The sequence below is a fragment of the Schistocerca americana genome, chromosome 2 (assembly GCF_021461395.2).
Source record: "Schistocerca americana isolate TAMUIC-IGC-003095 chromosome 2, iqSchAmer2.1, whole genome shotgun sequence".
In the NCBI taxonomy this organism is placed as follows: domain Eukaryota; kingdom Metazoa; phylum Arthropoda; class Insecta; order Orthoptera; family Acrididae; genus Schistocerca; species Schistocerca americana.
The window spans coordinates 961,350,918-961,370,601 of NC_060120.1; the positions used below are offsets into that span (position 1 = coordinate 961,350,918).

A 19,684-nucleotide genomic window follows, 5' to 3' on the forward strand; every position below is an offset into this window, starting at 1 on the left:
TTGTCTTTTATATTGTATATAAATTTTTCTGATTTGCTGATACGCTCTGTACTCATTGTATACATTTTTTGTCATTGTCTAATGTTTTGTACTCGGTGCATGAGCATCACGTTTAATTCATGTTCTGAATATTCTGTAAATTGTAAAAGTTGATTAATTAAAGAAAAAATTTTGCCGCGCTTGGCAAGTCCAAATGACTCACCATCGCTGCCAAATTTTTGCCCCCCCCCCCCCCCCCCCCCGCCAGTGGAGGGTTATGAAACACGTATGTTGTGTGGCGGCAATGGCGAGGCATTGCAGAGTCTCTGACCAGAGAGCTATTTGTCGTTCCCTAGTCTGCGCTTGACCGCGCCAGAGAGCAGTTCTGTTGCAGTCGAGTTACGAGACAGTTCAGTTGCGGGTTAGCAGTTGTGTGTGAGCAGTCGGCGGGCGTCGACATGGCATTCTGGTCAAGATTCAGGATGAGGTATATTATTTATTAAATAAGGTAATGAAGCAGCATTGCGCTCAGCTAATAATGTAAATTAACTGTAACTAATTTGTCCAAGAATCGCCCCAATAATAATTTTGTTTTCAAAACAAGCACTTTGGTAAAGAATCCTTTAATGAAAGAAATATTTCCCTTGCTATACCTTAAAGAAAAGTTTCCCTTAAATTCAAAATTTTTGCAATGAATCTCCTCCAAGCTATGGCGAAAAACAAGAGCAGATGGAGTTTTACTAAGGTAAGAATTTCAGTTTAATTAGTGAACAGGGCCTAAGATCGACATTTCGGTCTGTTTGTGTTTTCATTGACACTGAGATTTTGTTATCACTGAATTGACTTTCATTTTTGTGGGAAACTTATACTTGGGTCAGATTGCTAAATTTCATTTAATTGTCGTTGTCATTAAATTCAATTCCTGGGAGGTTACATTAGGTTTTATTCTGGTTAACATTCAATTATTGTGTTTCAAAATTTCTCTGGGGAGCTTACACTTAGCTCTAGGTCCATTTAACATTTGAGTATTATCTTTTCATTTTTTTGCGGGGAGGTTACAAGTTGAAGTTGGAATGGCCACGTGGTGTCCGATACAATGGCAGGAAAAATCATACACCTTGCTCAACACTGAATTTTGGAGCAAACGAAATGATGCTATGTGTACCTAGCTGCATCTGTGACAATTACGAGAAAGAACTGCTGAAAATTAGCTACAAGTTTCATTACAAGGGCGCACAACATTTCGAATTCATGATTCTAAGTTCCACTCGAAAAAAATTAAATTTACCATTCAAAAATGAAAACAAGTGAAATAATATCAATCGCTAGACTTGAGGGTGCTGATATCAACAGGTTTGAACGTGACATAACTCATAGGATCTCAACCCTACTTAATATCCAACACCACGTTCCATCACAAATGTGTGTACTCACCAGCTGCCAGTATCTGAGTGTCTCTTGCAAAAAAAGTTTACAAACCTCCCCTGGACGCAGTGTTAGTTCTTTATGAAGTGGAGACAACTGACCAATTTCCGGAGCCTGTTAAAAATGCGTGTGTCGCTGAATCAACCAGGGTGACTGAAAAAGCACAGGCGGCCGTTGCTCTTAGGCCCTTCCCGACCAATGAAATGTTCGAGAAAGTTTTAAAAAGATTCTAAAGTGACAATCAAAGGACTCGGTTTAAAAACGTTAGGAAGTCTGGCTTTTGTCATTATGACTTGTTCCCGCCAGACAGGCATAAATAAAGCCAAAGAACTTTATCACGGCTTCCGAAGAAAGTAAGAAAGAAAAAAAAGAAGTTTTTCTAACTTAAGACTATGCCGCCATGTTCTCATCTCACGATGGTGACTCGGAAAAGGATTGAGGCTTATGACTGCCGAAACAGAACACAAATAAAATCAAATGTCCAGCAGAAAATCCACGGCTGGTCCCGGCAGAGGTTCGAGTCCTCCAACGAGCATGAGTGTGTGCGTTTGTCCTTAGGATAATTTACGTTAAGTAGTGTGTAAGCTTAGTGACTGATGACCTTAGCAGTTAAGTCCCATAAGATTTCACACACATTTGAACATTTTTGAGAAAATCCACCTCCAAACATCGGCATGTAATGATTACAGTAGCCTCCGCAGCTCACTAACGCACGCTAGTACGACGGCGCTCTATGACGAATGGTAGTGTAACAAATTTTTTGTTAACATCGGCAGCAGAGAGAACCCGTAGTCCAGAGCCACTGGAGACACGGCTTAGTGGGTGTGCTCCATTGGTTCCATAGGATCCCACACGGTGGCTTTCGGCACCTGATGGAAACTTGCAATTGCGTTGCCAACTCTGAGACGTCCATGAGTTGGTATCGATTCTTGTTATAACACTAACAATTACGATCTTCATACTTTATGGACAGTACTTCAATACCACGGTATCATCACCATCTGTTTGACATCTCTCGTCCATCCTCGCAACATGCATAAAATCACAAATAAATTACAGTTAATTATTAATAATTTTTCAGAGAAATATCTTTGATAGCCACTCAGACACGTTAATCGCCCTAGTCCAGATAGTAGTTGCCACCCATGAAGGGTGTTGCATCACAAGGCAAGCATATTGGTGGCGCTCCATAGCGCGATACTGAACTGTGCATGTTTATTTGTCCTGTATTACCTCGTAATTAAATAATCATAACATAAACTTTACTATGCAGATCGAAAAACAGTTATGTGATGTTTTCAGGTGTCTTACAAGGGAACCTCACCATCGCACCCCACTCAGATTTAGTTCCAAGTTCGCAGAGTGGATAGGCCTTGAAAAACTGAACACAGAGCAATCGAGAAAAGAGGAAGAAGTTGTGTGGAACTATGAAAAAAATAAGCAAAATGCACAAACTGAGTAGTCCATGTGCAAGATAGGCAACATAAAGGTCAACCTCAGCTCAGGAGCGCCGTGGTCCCGTGGTTAGCGTGAACACCTGTGGAACGAGAGGTCATTGGTTGAAGTTTTCCCTCGAGTGAAAATTTTACTTTCTTTATTTTCGCAAAGTTACGATCTGTTCGTTTGTTCATTAACGTCTCTGTTCACTGTAATAAGTTTAGTGTCTGTGTTTTGCGACCGCAGCGCAAAACCGTGCGATTAGTAGACGAAAGGGCGTGCCTCTCCAATGGGAACCGAAAACATTTGATCGCAAGGTCATAGGTCAACAGATTCCTCCACAGGAAAACACGTCTGATATATTCTATACGACACTGGTGACGGCATGTGCGTCACATGACAGGAATATTTTGTTGACCCACCTAACTTGTACACTTGGCAAATGGGTAAAAAGATTCTTCTACCTTGCCCGATTTAGGTTTTCTTGTGGATGTGATAATCACTCCCAAAAGTGTGATGAAAACATAATAGTTTATCACATAAACTGCAACAAATGAATGCAACAGTTTCACAGTCGCACAGTTTTCCCTGCGCTCTGTCAAAACGTATGTTTTTAACGTTTTCAATTTTTTCCTTGTGTAGACCGTTAAATCCTAAATATGTCCAAGCAAATCTGAACATGTCCTGGAATTTTGGAGAGCGAAGTTGATTATGTGTGAGTGCCTGAACTTTGATAATTGTCTGAAAATAAAAAATTAAACTTTTCACTCGAGGGTAGACTTTAATCAAGAACCTCTCGCTCCGTAGCTGCTCACGCTAACCACGGGACCACGGAGCTCCTGAGCTCACATTCTCCTTGATGTTGCCTATCTTGCGCACGGACTACCCAGTTTGTATATTTTGCTTATTTTTTTCATAGTTTTACACAACTTCTTCATGCTTTCTCGATTGATCTGTGTTCAGTTTTTCAAGGCCTATCCACTGTGCCAACTTACAACTAAATCTGAGGGGGGTGCGATGGGGAGGTTCCCTTGTTAGTGTTACAGGTGTCCCTATGCGCAGAACTTCGAGAATGGATTAATAGAAAAGAAAAAGAAGTTAACATGGTGGTTTTAACGTTTCAGATGTTCTACACAGTCTCCCCCCCCCCCCCCCCCCATCTGAGGACAATGCACAGAACGTCCATACGATCATATCAAACTCTCAGGAAAGTCTTTTTTTGGGATGTTGTACAGCTTGCGCATCAGATTGGCTTCAACATCAGTTTTATCGTCAAGGCGTTGACCCTTCATGTGAATTTCTGCACTCTCCCGTTCTGCGGTATATTCGTATTGATAACTCCAAGTCTCTTCATCCACGATGATCTTTTACAGAAAAGAATTCTCCGCATTTTGCATTTCAGGAAAGCTGCAGTAAGGGTTCCTGCTTCAATGTTTCTGTTCGGGAGTCAACGCCTTATGCACAAACATTGCACACACTTTTCTCTTCTTCAAAACATTCTGGCGAATGTCTGGAGCACTTGATTTAGAAATGTTCCTCAACTAAGATTTGTGACACAGCAACGTTGTCACACCACGGCCGTATGTCCACTACTTAACACTACCTCCTCACAATTGACTAGTCAAATGCAAAGCTGTTGTTCGTTCAGCCTGGCACCATAGTTACTAATATGCCATGAACAACATCAGTCTCGGAACTTTTTCGGCGGACGGTGTAGGAGCGAGGATACACTCGGATATTCAGCGTCCCAAAAGTCCTGTCACACTGATTTGTGTTTGCAGGTTTTCATCTGTCATCATCCAGAACAGACTGTGGGCTTTCTCATGATGTTGATTCACCAAGCTCAATGTTACAGCGCTACAGGTGCAGAGCAAGGTAAAGGATAAGGGCTTTCCAGATGACAGCTTCCGTGTCATACCTACAAAAGGAAGTATCTCAGTTTCAATGGCTAAAACGCAATGAGAATTATAGATCTGATATAAATAAGCCGAAGATGTGAACTGAAGTTCGTGTTAGGGAGGACATTCGAGGAGGGTAGTCCGTGCAATTTTCTTAACTATAATGCTGTGGTGATGTAGTGGTTGGCATACCTGCCTAGTAAGCAAGGACGCCTGGATACAAGTGCTGACCACTGCTCAAATTTTTATTTCTTCAGCTTCATCCATTATCATAGCGCTGAGAATTATTTTAAAAATGGAGATGTCTCTGTTGCGCCTACCGTCAAGGTCTTTTATCTGTTAAACTCAGCATTTGTGTACAAATCTAAATACAACAGTAGCACCAGCTCATAGCAAATATCTATACAGGGTGTTACAAAAAGGTACGGCCAAACTTTCAGGAAACATTTCTCACAAATAAAGAAAAGATGTTACGTGGACACGTGTCCAGAAACGCTTACTTTCCATGTTAGAGCTCATTTTAGTTTCGTCAATATGTACTGTACTTCCTCGATTCACCGCCAGTTGGCCCAATTGAAAGAAGGTAATGTTGACTTCGGTGCTTGTGTTGACATGCGACTCATTGCGCTACAGTACTAGCATCAAGCACATCAGTACGTAGCATCAACAGGTTAGTGTTCATCAAGAACGTCGTTCTGCAGTCAGTGCAATGTTTACAAATGCGGAGTTGGCAGATGCCCATTTGATGTATGGATTAGCACGGGGCAATAGCCGTGGCGCGGTACGTTTGTATCGAGACAGATTTCCAGAACGAAGGTGTCCCGACAGGAAAACGTTCGAAGCAATTGATCGGCGTCTTAGGGAGCACGGAACATTCCAGCCTGTGACTCGCGACTGGGAAAGACCTAGAACACCTGCAATGGACGAGGCAATTCTTCGTGCAGTTGACGATAACCCTAATGTCAGCGTCAGAGAAGTTGCTGCTGTACAAGGTAACGTTGACCACGTCACTGTATGGAGAGTGCTACGGGAGAACCAGTTGTTTCCGTACCATGTACAGCGTGTGCGGGCACTATCAGCAGCTGATTGGCCTCCACGGGTACACTTCTGCGAATGGTTCATCCAACAATGTGTCAATCCTCATTTCAGTGCAAATGTTCTCTTTACGGATGAGGCTTCATTCCAACGTGATCAAATTGTAAATTTTCACAATCAATATGTGTGAGCTGACGAGAATCCGCACGCAATTGTGCAATCACGTCATCAACACAGATTTTCTGTGAACGTTTGGCAGGTATTGTTGGTGATGTCTTGATTGGGCCCCATGTTCTTCCACCTACGCTCAATGGAGCACGTTATCATGATTTCATACGGGATACTCTACCTGTGTTGCTAGAACATGTGCCTTTACAAGTACGACACAACATGTGGTTCATGCACGATGGAGCTCCTGCACATTTCAGTCGAAGTGTTCGTACGCTTCTCAACAACAGATTCGGTGACCGATGGATTGGTAGAGGCGGACCAATTCCATGGCCTCCACGCTCTCCTGACCTCAACCCTCTTGACTTTCATTTGTGGGGGCATTTGAAAGCTCTTGTCTACGCAACCCCGGTACCAAATGTAGAGACTCTTCGTGCTCGTATTGTGGATGGCTGTGATACAAAAAGCCATTTTCCAGGGCTGCATCAGCGCATCAGGGATTCCATGCGACGGAGGGTGGATGCATGTATCCTTGCTAACGGAGGACATTTTGAACATTTCCTGTAACAAAGTGTTTGAAGTCACGCTGGTACGTTCTGTTGCTGTGTGTTTCCATTCCATGATTAATGTGACTTGAAGAGAAGTAATAAAATGAGCTCTAACATGGAAAGTAAGCGTTTCCGGACACATGTCCACACAACATATTTTCTTTCTTTGTGTATGAGGAATGTTTCCTGAAAGTTTGGCCGTACCTTTTTCTAACACCCTGTATAATGTGATGACTGTGGCTTCGGATACTGGACTACCATAGTGCGAATGGACTGAAAACGACGTAGCGTGTACACACATTGCTTCTCTCAACTGTGCATACCGTTTCATTTGGCTGTCTTTCAATCACTTCATCAAAGCTCCACATTTGCACCTCTATGATGAATAAGGGAAGCACGTACCACGATACAGTAACTCCTACTTCGGAAATTGACTTTGTAAATACTGGATGATTTAACAACTGCTTTTTTTTTCAAGCAAATGTTATTTCCTTGGCAATGAACACCTCATTTATGAGTCTCTGCTGATCACAAATGTCTCTTGTTTCTGCGACGACTGCAGCTTCAGTAGCCGTTCGATTCGTTAATCTTCAAATATTAATTGTACACACATGCAGAGTTTTACCGATTAATGACGGTCATGGGTTGCGTAACAGACAAATATCTGTTTTTTAAAACCAAATTTATTCGGTTTTAGCCCTTCGGACTGAGCTATTTCCATTCTTAGGAAATGTTTTCGTTGGAACAGGTGAGTTCAAAAAATGGCTCTGAGCACTATGGGACTCAACTGCTGAGGTCATTAGTCCCCTAGAACTTAGAACTAGTTAAACCTAACTAACCTAAGGACATCACAAACATCCATGCCCGAGGCAGGATTCGAACCTGCGACCGTAGCGGTCTTGCGGTTCCAGACTGCAGCGCCTTTAACCGCACGGCCACTTCGGCCGGCAACAGGTGTGTACTTAGGAAACACCAAATTCTGATCTTTCGTCCTCCAAGCTAAAACCCTGGTGCTTAGGTTAGGTTAGGTTAGTGTTTAACGTCCCGTCGACAACGAGGTCATTAGAGACGGAGCGCAAGCTCGGGTTAGGGAAGGATTGGGAAGGAAATCGGCCGTGCCCTTTCAAAGGAACCATCCCAGCATTTGCCTGAAACGATTTAGGGAAATCACGGAAAACCTAAATCAGGATGGCTGGAGACGGGATTGAACCGTCGTCCTCCCGAGTGCGAGTCCAGTGTGCTACCACTGCGCCACCTCGCTCGGTTCCTGGTGCTCCTTTGCTCGTGAGCGACGAGTAAGCGCTATGCAAGACGCAATTTTAGAGGCCTCCGTGTCGTGTTTCAATCAGCAAAAATTAAGGCGCGTCGTTCAGGAACGCGTTGTGCAGTACCAGAGCCACATTCGCCTACTGCGACCCAGCAGATCCGCTGTTACAGAACATTGAGTTTCGACGGGTCATTCGCTTTCCTACAGTAAAACTAAAATTGCTGCCCACGACTTCAGCTTTCATGACTCCATCAATTAGGAATGTGTGTAAATTCGGTCGGCAGAAGGTCTCATGGTTATTGTTTGAGCTACCTCTGTGACTGTACTGCACTGAGTGAAAATTTCTATCTGCACACCAGAGCAAATGCGTGCAATGAGGAATGTCGTTAGCATTCGTCAGCAAAAACTTTTTTACTGACCCGTGGTACTCGTTGCTGATAACTCAGTTGCAAGATTCTTGCCTCATATTCTGCTCTGTTCTGTCTCTGGTTTTTCTCACACCACGGTTAGTTATAACATCACGGTTAGTTACTAGTAAGCAGTAACACAGAATGAATCAGTGTTCCAGTTCGTACCAGAGTGATACACATAGTTGTCTGCTGGTGGTGTGTGGGCGAGGTGACTGGCAAGAGGAGGCACTGACCCACCACCGCAACCCCCCCCCCCTGCCCCCGGAATCTAGAATAAAGGGTTTTTATTCATATAATGAGCGAATAACCATTATTTCTAGGGATATAATGAGTTTTTTTGTATCACCTTGAATTTTAGTTCTTGTGGCATGACATGTCACGTAACTGACCAACTTAAATATAAAAAAAGGAAATTTTTACAGTCTTCCTCCCTGGAAAAAACTCTGCAGATGCCCATGTACAGACCTAGTGTATAGTGCCTCAGGATATATTGTAGGAAAGGCATAACGACGCAACGGACTGCTTTTGTTGCTATGATACCAACCTCATCACAGCACTTAAGTACTTGTACATATACGCCTACGAGAATCGCGGCCTTAATACAGTGAGACAGTGCATTCTCGCCGTGAAAGGTATGCTCGAATACCAGAACCTACAGAACACGTGTTAAACGGGATTAGTACCAATCCAATAATCGGCACGTTGTACATCACAACATAATCATAAGCAAAACAACTGTTTTGAGAATGCCCCGTCAACAATAACTACATACCATCCACCGAAGGTAGACGTCTTTCAAACAACGTACTTCACACATCGAGTGTAATTTGTAAATTTATTCCTAAACAATGTGCAGAAAACATCATTATCGTGTTTCATATTATGAAGAAAATAAGTTTTATGTAACTCAAAGAGAGTCAAATCTGTCTTATGTATATCCTCCATTGTCTGATGATGATACTGTAGACTGAAATTGGCAGCAGAAAATGTTTCGTTTGCCAGCAGCTCCGTCTGCACAAAAATTGTGAAACATTTTGTAAATATGGTGTCTTTATAAGAGCTGCGATGGGTCAAAGACGTTTATAAAAATGTCTTACGCATATCTTTTAAACCCCATACTATCCCACATTTATGAGAGCTGAAACCTTGAGGCGGAGAGCAAAGGAGTGTCAAAGAGCACCATGGGTCCCTAGACACGCTTTCTCTACAAGCATGTCACACATTCCGTATTCTCGCACCAGTAGTTATGTACTTGTATTTTCTCTATCCGACAGTCACCAAAGTAACTGGGAGAACAAACCGAATGAATTATTTTGCAACGAGTCCCTGGAAGTCAAAGGTTACCGACATCAAAACACTGAGCAAAAACGCCTTTTCATTGTCTGAATGACTGTCGATACACCCCGTAATCTTCCTCTATACGAAGCAGTGGACTTAGAGACAAAACAAATCACTCAAAAACTGTAACTTGATTTTTTGGAGCCAGTTATTAATAATATATAATATTTTAGATTTCCTTCTGGGAAACAACTACGTAAAATACATAATAACGAATTTTATTCCGCACAGATCTTTGTAAATATATAGTTTAAAATGAAAACATCCAAGTAGTATTAATTCACTCTGAATTTTAATTGTTCAGGAAACTCTCCAAATTCATCTCCTCGTATGCCGTATAGCAATACTGTTATGTGATCATGTATACAAGCATTATTATTTCCAAGAATCTATCATGTTTATCGTACAGATAATTCCACTGTTATTTCACCTCTTATTCTACTCAACAATTCAAGATTTAAATTGAATTAATTAATTTATAAATTCAAATTAAGGAAAAACGAAAAAATGTAAAAATAAGTTTCTAAAAAAAGAGGCTGCGCGTTTATATGATCTCTAGTTTTGCTGACTCAGCAGCAAGACAGAGTATAAATGCTGTAGACCAAAAATCACATTTTCTCTCTAAATTACGTAAGGCTAGTACCCTGTTGGTTGCCTTGAAGAAGAGAGGAACTTTTTCCTTCCCTATTATCCATTCTGAGTTTGAGCTGCCCCTCTTCGTCAATGGGCTGTGAATACTGTAATCTCCCATCCTCCAGTCTGAGAACGTATAGAGCCGCGAAAACTAAATTTCACCGCAATTACACAAACTTTATTGTGCCTTAAATGATTGATAGGCATCCACTTAATGTTTTCTAGGTGGATAGCTTTGATACTGAAATTGTTTGCATATTTCATTAGTACATGTTTCTATATTATTAGCATGAATGCCACCATTTTTTTTATTCAACGACCTGTTTGTGAGTAAATCCGGAGTATTCAACTAGTTTTTTATCCACGTACCATTACCAGTAATGTTAGTTTGTCACTGAAGAAGACAATCTGAAACAGGAAAAAAATTTGAACGACTGAGAAAATCCTGTTAGGAAGCAACAGAAATTATCAGGAAAAAGGCAAAATTAAAACTTCTCAAAACGGTGCAATCAAAATAAATTATCAGAGCCACAATAATTCACATAGCGCTCGGCAACGCTAAATCTGCAACTTTGTAGGATCGTAGGCAATCGCTGAGAAGTTCGTAAGAAATTAAAATCTGTAACCAATATTACAAGAAGAGGCGAATGACCCCTCTTGTCTCCCTTGGAGACGTCAAGGGTGGCAACGGAAGTAAGTTAATAAACTATAGTTTTCTGCATTATTCGAACAGCAAAATAATGGCTTATTCGTAGCTAACTTACGCACTCCGTTAACAATGGTTGTAAGCTAGCGTGCTAGTATTAATAGTTAGGTTGCGGCTGTCGACATGTGTAAATGTCCTGCATAAGACGAGCAGTGAGTGTCGCATAACTAACTGTTTCAAATTTATCTGAGCTGCTGTGGTTGATAAAGTTTACGTAAACATGTCCAAGTATTACGTGTATTTAGAACTAAGAACATAAATATGACACACAAGTTTCAGTTTAACGACACACTAACAATTTAAGGTGATCTGTTACGGTCATTTGCGTCACTGATCAGTGGTTTCGGAATTCCAGCTCGCGCTACAGTTCCCTACTTAAGGAATCACATTATTGGTGTTTTGCTACTGACAGGGTTCTCTAGTGCGACAGTCAATTCTGCAACGCCTTCCACAGCTGTCGTACTCTTACACTACTGGCCATTAAAACTGCTACAACATGAAGATGACGTTCTACAGACGCGAAATTTAACCGACAGGAAGAAGATGCTGTGATAAGCAAATGATTAGCTTTTCAGAGCATTCACACAGGTTTGGCGCCGGTGGCGACACCTGCAACGTGCTGACATGAGGAAAGTTTACAACCGATTTCTCATACACAAACAGCAGTTGACCGGCGTTGCCTGGTGAAACGTTGTTGTGATGCCTCGTGCAAGGCGGAGAAATGATTACCATCACGTTTCCGACTTTGATAAAGGTCGGATTGTAGCCTATCGCGATTGCGGTTTATCGTATCGCGACATTGCTGCTCGCGTTGGTCGAGATCCAATCACTGTTAGCAGAATATGGAATCGGTGGGTTCAGGAGGGTAATACGGAACACCGTGCTGGATCCCAACGGCCTCATATCACTAGCAGTCGAGATAACAGGCATCTTATCCGCAAGGCTGTAACGGCTCGTGCATCCACGTCTCGATCCCTTAGTCAACAGATGGGGACGTTTCACAACAACCATGTGTACGAACAGTTCGACGACATTTGCAGTAGCATGGACTATCAGCTCGGAGACCATGGCTGCGGTTACCCTTGACGCTGCATCACAGACAGGAGCGCCTGCGATGGTGTACTCAACGACGAACCTGGGTGCACAAATGGCAAAACGTCATTTTTTTTCGGATGAATCCAGGTTCTGTTTACAGCATCATGATGGTCGCATCCGTGTTTGGCGACATCGCGGTGAACGCACATTGGAAGCGTGTATTCGTCATCGCCATACTGGCGCATCACCCGACGTGATGGTATGGGGTGCCATTGGTTACACGTCTCGGTCACCTCTTGTTCGCTCTGACAGCACTTTGAACAGTAGACATTTCAGATATGTTACGACCCGTGGCTCTACCCTTCATTCGATCCCTGCGAAACCCTACATTTCAGCAGGATAATGCACGACCGCATGTTGCAGGTCCTGTACGGCCCTTACTAGATACAGAAAATGTTCGACTGCTGCCCTGGCCTGTACATTCTCCAGATCTCTCACCAACTGAAAACGTCTGGTCAATGGTGGCCGAGCAACTGGCTCGTCACAATACGCCAGTCACTACTCTCGATGAACTGTGGTATCGTGTTGAAGCTGCATTGGCAGCCATACCTGTACACGCCATCCACGCTCTGTTTGACTCAATGCCCAAGCGTATCAAGGCCATTATTACGGTCAGAGGTGGTTGTTTTGGGTACTGATTTCTCAGGATCTATGCACCCAAATTGCGTGAGAATGTAATCATATGTCAGTTCTAGTATAATATATTTGTCCAATGAATACCCGTTTATGATCTGCATTTCTTATTGGTGTAGCAATTTTAATGGCCAGTAGTGTATTAATCGCCAACTGCCTCCATCTTTTTTTGACTCCCTCCTACATCGGAGGAACTATCCTAATATAATAACAGCTCGCACGGAAATATTTAGGTGTCCTTTTTTTCCCACGTGTAATTTGAGAATGGAGCGATGGAGAAATACTCTGAAAGCGTTTTCGCGATCCCTTTGCTGAATACTTAAGTGTTAATTATAGAGTAGTCATGTAGGTTGAGATCTAGACGTACAAGTGTTGGACAGTATGATGGAATCACCACGAGAAATGCATACGTGAACGTAAATGTAGATGCTAGCGAAGCTTGCAGGTTGTGCTGTTGTATTTGAGCACTAACAGCACCTATGCAATATCCTCGATACGTTGCAAATGTCAGTCGTGGTCAGAGCACTGTTCTACGTAGCTGTCATTGCACAGGGCCTGAGAGAAGTGAATTCGAACGTGGTCAAATTGTAGGTGCTCGTGTAGTGGGTGCTTCCGTAACCAAGGGATCCGAAGTGTGTGGTGTTTAAGAGGCACCATAACGAATACATACATACATACATAAAAAGCGGAAAAACAACGTCCGCTAAGTCACAATGCGGACGAAACTATCTGTTGAGTATCGCGACAGACGGTCATTGAAAAGGATTGGGATGAGAAATACACTACTGGCCATTAAAATTGCTACACCAAGAAGAAATGCAGATCATAAACGGGTATTCATTGGACAAATATATTATACTAGAACTGACATGTGATTACATTTTCACGCAATTTGGGTGCATAGATCCTGAGAAATCAGTACCCAAAACAACCACCTCTGACCGTAATAATGGCCTTGATACGCTTGGGCATTGAGTCAAACAGAGCGTGGATGGCGTGTACAGGTATGGCTGCCAATGCAGCTTCAACACGATAGCACAGTTCATCAAGAGTAGTGACTGGCGTATTGTGACGAGACAGTTAGTCGGCCACCATTGACCAGACGTTTTCAGTTGGTGAGAGATCTGGAGAATGTACAGGCCAGGGCAGCAGTCGAACATTTTCTGTATCTAGTAAGGGCCGTACAGGACCTGCAACATGCGGTCGTGCATTATCCTGCTGAAATGTAGGGTTTCGCAGGGATCGAATGAAGGGTAGAGCCACGGGTCGTAACATATCTGAAATGTCTACTGTTCAAAGTGCTGTCAGAGTGAACAAGAGGTGACCGAGACGTGTAACCAATGGCACCCCATACCATCACGTCGGGTGATGCGCCAGTATGGCGATGACGAATACACGCTTTCAATGTGCGTTCACCGCGATGCCGCCAAACACGGATGCGACCATCATGATGCTGTAAATCGAACCTGGATTCATCCGAAAAAAATGACGTTTTGCCATTCGTGCACCCAGGTTTGTCGTTGAGTACACCATCGCAGGCGCTCCTGTCTGTGATGCAGCGTCAAGGGTAACCGCAGCCATGGTCTCCGAGCTGATAGTCCATGCTGCTGCAAATGTTGTCGAACTGTTCGTGCAGATAGTTGTTGTCTTGCAAACGTCCCCATCTGTCGACTCAGGGATCAAGACGTGGATGCACGATCCGTTACAGCCATGCGGATAAGATGCCTGTCATCTCGGCTGCTAGTGTTACGAGGCCGTTGGTATCCAGCTCGGCGTTCCGTATTACCCTCCTGAACCCACCGATTCCATATTCTGCTAACAGTCAATGGATCTCGAGCAACGCGAGCAGCAATGTCGCGATACGGTAAACCGCAATCGCGATAGGCTACAATCCTACCGTTATCAAAGTCGGAAACATGATGGTACACATTTCTCCTCCTTACACGAGGCATCACAACAACGTTTCACCAGGCAACGCCTGTCGACTGCTGTTTGTGTATGAGAAGTCTGTGGGAAACTTTCCTCGTGTCAGCACGTTGTAGGTGTCGCCACCGTTGACAACTTTCTGTGAATGCTCTGAAAAGCTAATCATTTGCATATCACAGCATCTTCTTCCTGTCGGTTAATTTCGCGTCTGTAGCACTTCATCTTCGTGGTGTAGCAGTTTTAATGGCCAGTGGTGTATTTCGTATAATGATACCGTCGCAGTGAAATAGGTCTTTGTTTTAATGAGTTTTACACCAATTCTCGTATTATAACCGTGACACTCTTTCCCCTATTTCGCGCCAATACAAAACGAGTTGCCCTTCTTTGGACTTTTTCGATGTGCGCCGTTATTCCTATCTGGCAAGGGTCCCACACCGCGCAGCACTAGTTATGAGTGGGACGGACAGGCTTATCGCAAGCAGTTTGTTTAGTAGATTTTTTTCGGCTTCTAAGTGTTCTGCAGATTAAATGCAGTCTTTGGATCGGCTTCCTCAAAATGTTCTCTTTGTGATGGAAATTGCTCTACCGACTGAGTTTCCCAAGCATTACTCACGAGCCACCATCACAGCTTTACTTCCGCCAGTACCTTGCCTCCTACTTCCCACACTTCACAGAAGTTTTAGTAATTGCAATTTCTAGGATGAATTGACATCCTATAAATTTGTGTAATTTATCGTGTAACTGAAATTTAAAGAACTTTCTTTCTGGTATTCATGTGGGGGATCTCACACCGTTCATTGTTTGAGGTCAATTGCCGCTTTTCACACCATACAGGCATCGTGTCTAAAACATTCTGCAATTAGTTTTCATATTCGGATGACATCATCATCTGCAAACAGTCTAAGAGAAACTTCATGACAGACTAAGACTGTGTGTCAAACCGTGACTCGAACTCTATAGCTTTGCCTTTCGCGGGAAATTGCTCGACCGACGGAGTTACCCAAACACTACTCACGAACCATCCTCCCAGCTTTACTTTTAACAGTACTTTGACTCCTACATTCCAAACTTCACAGAAGCTCCCCTGCGAACATTGCAAGATTAGTGCACCTGGAAGAAAGGATATCGTGGAGACATGGCTTAGCCACAGCTTACTGGATGTTTTCAGTATTGAAAGGGTCTCAGGAGAGCTTCTATGAAATTTGGAATGTGGGAGACGAAGTATTTGCGGAAGTAAAGCATTGAGGACTCGTCGCGGGTCGCGCTGGAGCAGCTCCTGTGGTAGAGCACTTGCCATCGAAAGCCAAAGGTCCGGAGTTCGAATCTCGAACCTCGCAAAACTAACGCTCCTGGAAGAAAGGATATTGTGGAGACATGGCTTATCCACAGCCTGATAGGTGTTTCCTGTCTTGCAACGTTCGTAGGAGAGCTTCTATGAAGTTTGGAAAGTGGGAGAAGAGGTACTGCTTCACTTCCGACAGTACCTCGTCTCCCACCTAGGTTGAGCTGGAGTATCTCAGTTTGTAGAGCACTTGCCAGCGAAAGGCAAAGGTCCTAAGTTCGAATCTTGGTCCAACAAATAGTTTTAATCTGCCAGGAAGTTCATATCAGTGCACACTCCGTTGCAGAGTGAAAACTTCGTTCGGATTAATTTGCTTCTACATACACTACTGGCCATTAAAATTGCTACAACACGAAGATGACGTGCTACAGAAGCGAAATTTAACCGACAGCAAGAAGATGCTGTGATATGCTAATGATTAGCTTTTCAGAGCATTCACACAAGGTTGGCGACGGTGGCGACACCTACAACGTGCTGACGTGAGGAAAGTTTACAACCGATTTCTCATACACAAACAGCAGTTGACAGGCGTTGCCTGGTGAAACGTTGTTGCGATGCCTCGTGTAAGGAGGAGAAATGCGTACCATCACGTTTCCGACTTTGATAAAGGTCGGATTGTAGCCTATCGCGAATGCGGTTTATCGTATCGCGACATTGCTACTCGCGTTGGTCGAGATCCAATGACTGTTAGCAAAATATGGAATCGGTGGGTTCAGGAGGGTAATACGGAACGCCGTGCTGGTTCCCAACGGCCTCGTATTACTATTAGTCGAGATGACAGGCATCTTATCCGCGTGGCTGTAACGGATGGTGCAGCCACGTCTCGATCCCTGAGTCAACAGATGGGGACGTTTGCAAGACAACAACCATCTGCACGAACAGTTCGACGACGTTTACAGCAGCATGGACTATCAGCTCGGAGACCATGGCTGCGGTTACCGTGGACGCTGCATCACAGACAGGAGCGCCTGCGATGGTGTACTCAGCGACGAACCTGGGTGCACGAATGGCAAAACGTCATTTTTCGGATGAATCCAGGTTCTGTTTACAGCAACATGATGGTCGCATCCGTGTTTGGCGCATTCCGGCGAACGCACATTGGAAGCGTGTATTCGTCATCGCCATACTGGCGTATCACCCGGCGTGATGGTATGGGGTGCCATTGGTTATACATCTCAGTCCCCTCTTGTTCGCATTGACGGCACTTTGAAGAGTGGACGTTACATCTCAGATGTGTTACGACCCGTGGCTCTACCCTTCATTCGATCCCTGCGGAACCCTACATTTCAGCAGGATAATGCACGACCGCATGTTATAGGTACTGTACGGGCCTTTCTGGATACAAAAAATGTTCGACTGCTGCCCTGTCCAGCACATTCTCCAGATCTCTCACCAATTGAAAACGTCTGGTGGCCGAGCAACTGGCTCGTCCCAACATGCCAGTCACTACTCTTGATGAACTGTAGTATCGTGTTGAATCTGCATGGACAGCTGTACCTGTACACGCCATTCAAGCTCTGTTTGACTCAACGCCCAGGCTTTTCAAGGCCGTTATTACGGCCAGAGTTGGTTGTTCTGGGTACTGATTTCTCAGGATCTATGCACCCAAATTGCGTGAAAATGTAATCACATGTCAGTTCTAGTATAATATATTTGTCCAATGAATACCCGTTTATCATCTGCATTTCTTCTTTGTGTAGCAATTTTAATGGCCAGTAGTGTAAATGAACAGAATTGACGATAAAATGTGCCACCAACCTGCAGAACTGCAGCTGCTCGTCGCGGTTCCCAGGCAGAAACTTCTCCCGCGGCAGCAAGTTCTGGCAGCGCACGCACAGGGAGAGCGAGAACTCTAGCCCCTTGTAGCTGTACTCGAGCGAGTACTTGGCCACCTCCGGGTTGAACTCTGGCGTCTTCATGAGCTGCAGGAAGAGGCTGCGCAGGCGCGCCCTCAGCGCCTCCAGCTGGTCGGTGTTCAGGCCGCGCACCAGCAAGTCGCACTCGCGGTCTACCAGCTCGATGATGTCGTCCACCAGCGGCGGCTCGCGGTGCACCACCAGCGCGTCCTTGACGGCCATCAGCAGGTCGACGCGGCTCTCCAGCGGCGCCTCCTCGCGGCACAGCGCCGAGTACAGCTCCCTCAGTTCCCTCGCCCTCTGGTTGCGCAACGTGTCCATCGACACCTTCATCCCCTTGTAGCCGGTCCAGGTGATGGGCTCGGCGCACCTGTCGATCACTTCCAGCTCCTTTCTGCGCAGCCTCTCCTGCTTGACGGACAGCCTCTGTTTCTCGATCTCGAACAGGTTCTTCACCTCCTTCTCGAGCACCTGCGCGTACTCGGCGCACTTGGTGGCCTGGGCCTTTTGCGACCGTTGGATGCGGTCGGCCTCCGCGGACCGCCACTGCTCCACCGCGGAGTACAGCATCTCGAAGTCGGCGCGCCTGCGCGGGAAGGTGCTCTTAACGATGTCCGCCTTGATCCTTGTCTCCCTGGCCTCGATCCGCAGTCTCTCCTGCTCGGCCTCCCTGGCGACGCGCCGGCGCTGTTCCTCGCTGGCCCGTCTGATCATCCTCCTGATAAGCCACGCGCGCACGTACCGCTGGATGACGCGCACCTTGCGCTCCAGGTCTCGGCGCCTTTCCTGCTCCTCCGCCGTCACGTACTCCTTCGCCGTCTTGATGACGTCGCCCTTCCAAGGGATGTAGTAATCCCTGCGATAGTTCTGCGTCGCCCTGTCACACACTGTCATCTGCTGCTCGTCTCGCCACCAAGCTGTCTGAGTGTCGCGGTCGTTCTTCTGCTTGTACGGCTTTTGCGGAAAAGGTTGTGTCTGAGAGAAAGCGTGGTGGTATTCGACAGCGGTTTCCTTATGCCGAAAACCACCGAGGAACGGTTTCTTTGCAAGCTTCCAGACAATTATTACTCTCACCTCTTTGAATTCCCCGTATTCCACCTGGACTCTAACTCTAATGATGCGCTTGTTTCTCATTTTCTCTGGAACGTTGCTCAGTAGTACTGGGTAAAAGGGATCCGCTGAAGTAATTTCCATGATAGCAATTTGGGAAGTACTGAGTCCCAGTGACTGTAGCGAGGACTCATCCGACAGCATCTCTCCATTCAGTGTCAGAACAATCACGCAAGTTGGAATTTCAAACGCCTCTGATAAAACTTCCTTTACTTTAGAGATAGTAGTTATAGGCCAGAATTCCTCGACGAAGCAAGCCCCAGTTTCCATCATGAATTTAACTGTGACGCGATCGAGGTCAGTTGGCTGGTAGAAGGCAGACTCTTCTCCAACGTAGCGATGTTCCTCAAAAAGTCGCCGGATTTCCTCGAGCGTGGCTTCGCTCCTAGCAGTCGACGTGGTGCTTTCATTTGGGGTACATAGACACTCCCCCTCTTCATCCAAGCTGCTTGCATCTTCCCGCAAAGCATCTTCTTCTATTATCACGTCCATCTCCGCTGACTCTTATTAATTTGCTGTTTCTGAATAAAAAGACACTATCAATAATAACAAAAGTATTAAGGTATAAAGCAAAACTGCAGAGGAAATAAAGGCAGCAGGATGGAAAATGTTGAAAAGTGTAAAATATCAGAATAAAATTACAGTTAAACGCAGTCAAGAAAAAGCAAACTGGGATAAGAGATTGCCAATGAGATAACCAAATATCACCAAATGGAGTGACAAGATGAAGCCTAAAGGAAATTTAGAGCATTCCAGTTGTAACGTAGGGCGGTCTGTAATTATCGGAGATCAAGATAGAATGTTACTGAAGCCTAGCGATTAAATGACTACACGACATAAACAGAACATCGAAGCTCTCTGTAGTGAACAAATATCAA

The 19,684-nt window shown here is 44.6% G+C and overlaps 1 protein-coding gene across 1 annotated transcript in view; it reads right to left on the reverse strand.

The window, feature by feature from the left end:
- The window catches only part of LOC124594574 (IQ and ubiquitin-like domain-containing protein), an 88,743-nt gene extending 69,445 nt beyond the window's left edge, over positions 1 to 19,298 (reverse strand). Inside the window, exon 1 of the mRNA XM_047132944.1 lies at positions 17,599 to 19,298. Within this exon, the coding sequence (XP_046988900.1) occupies positions 17,599 to 19,298 (1,700 nt within the window). The remainder of the gene's footprint in view (positions 1 to 17,598) is intronic.
- Between the last annotated feature and the right edge of the window lie 386 nt (positions 19,299 to 19,684).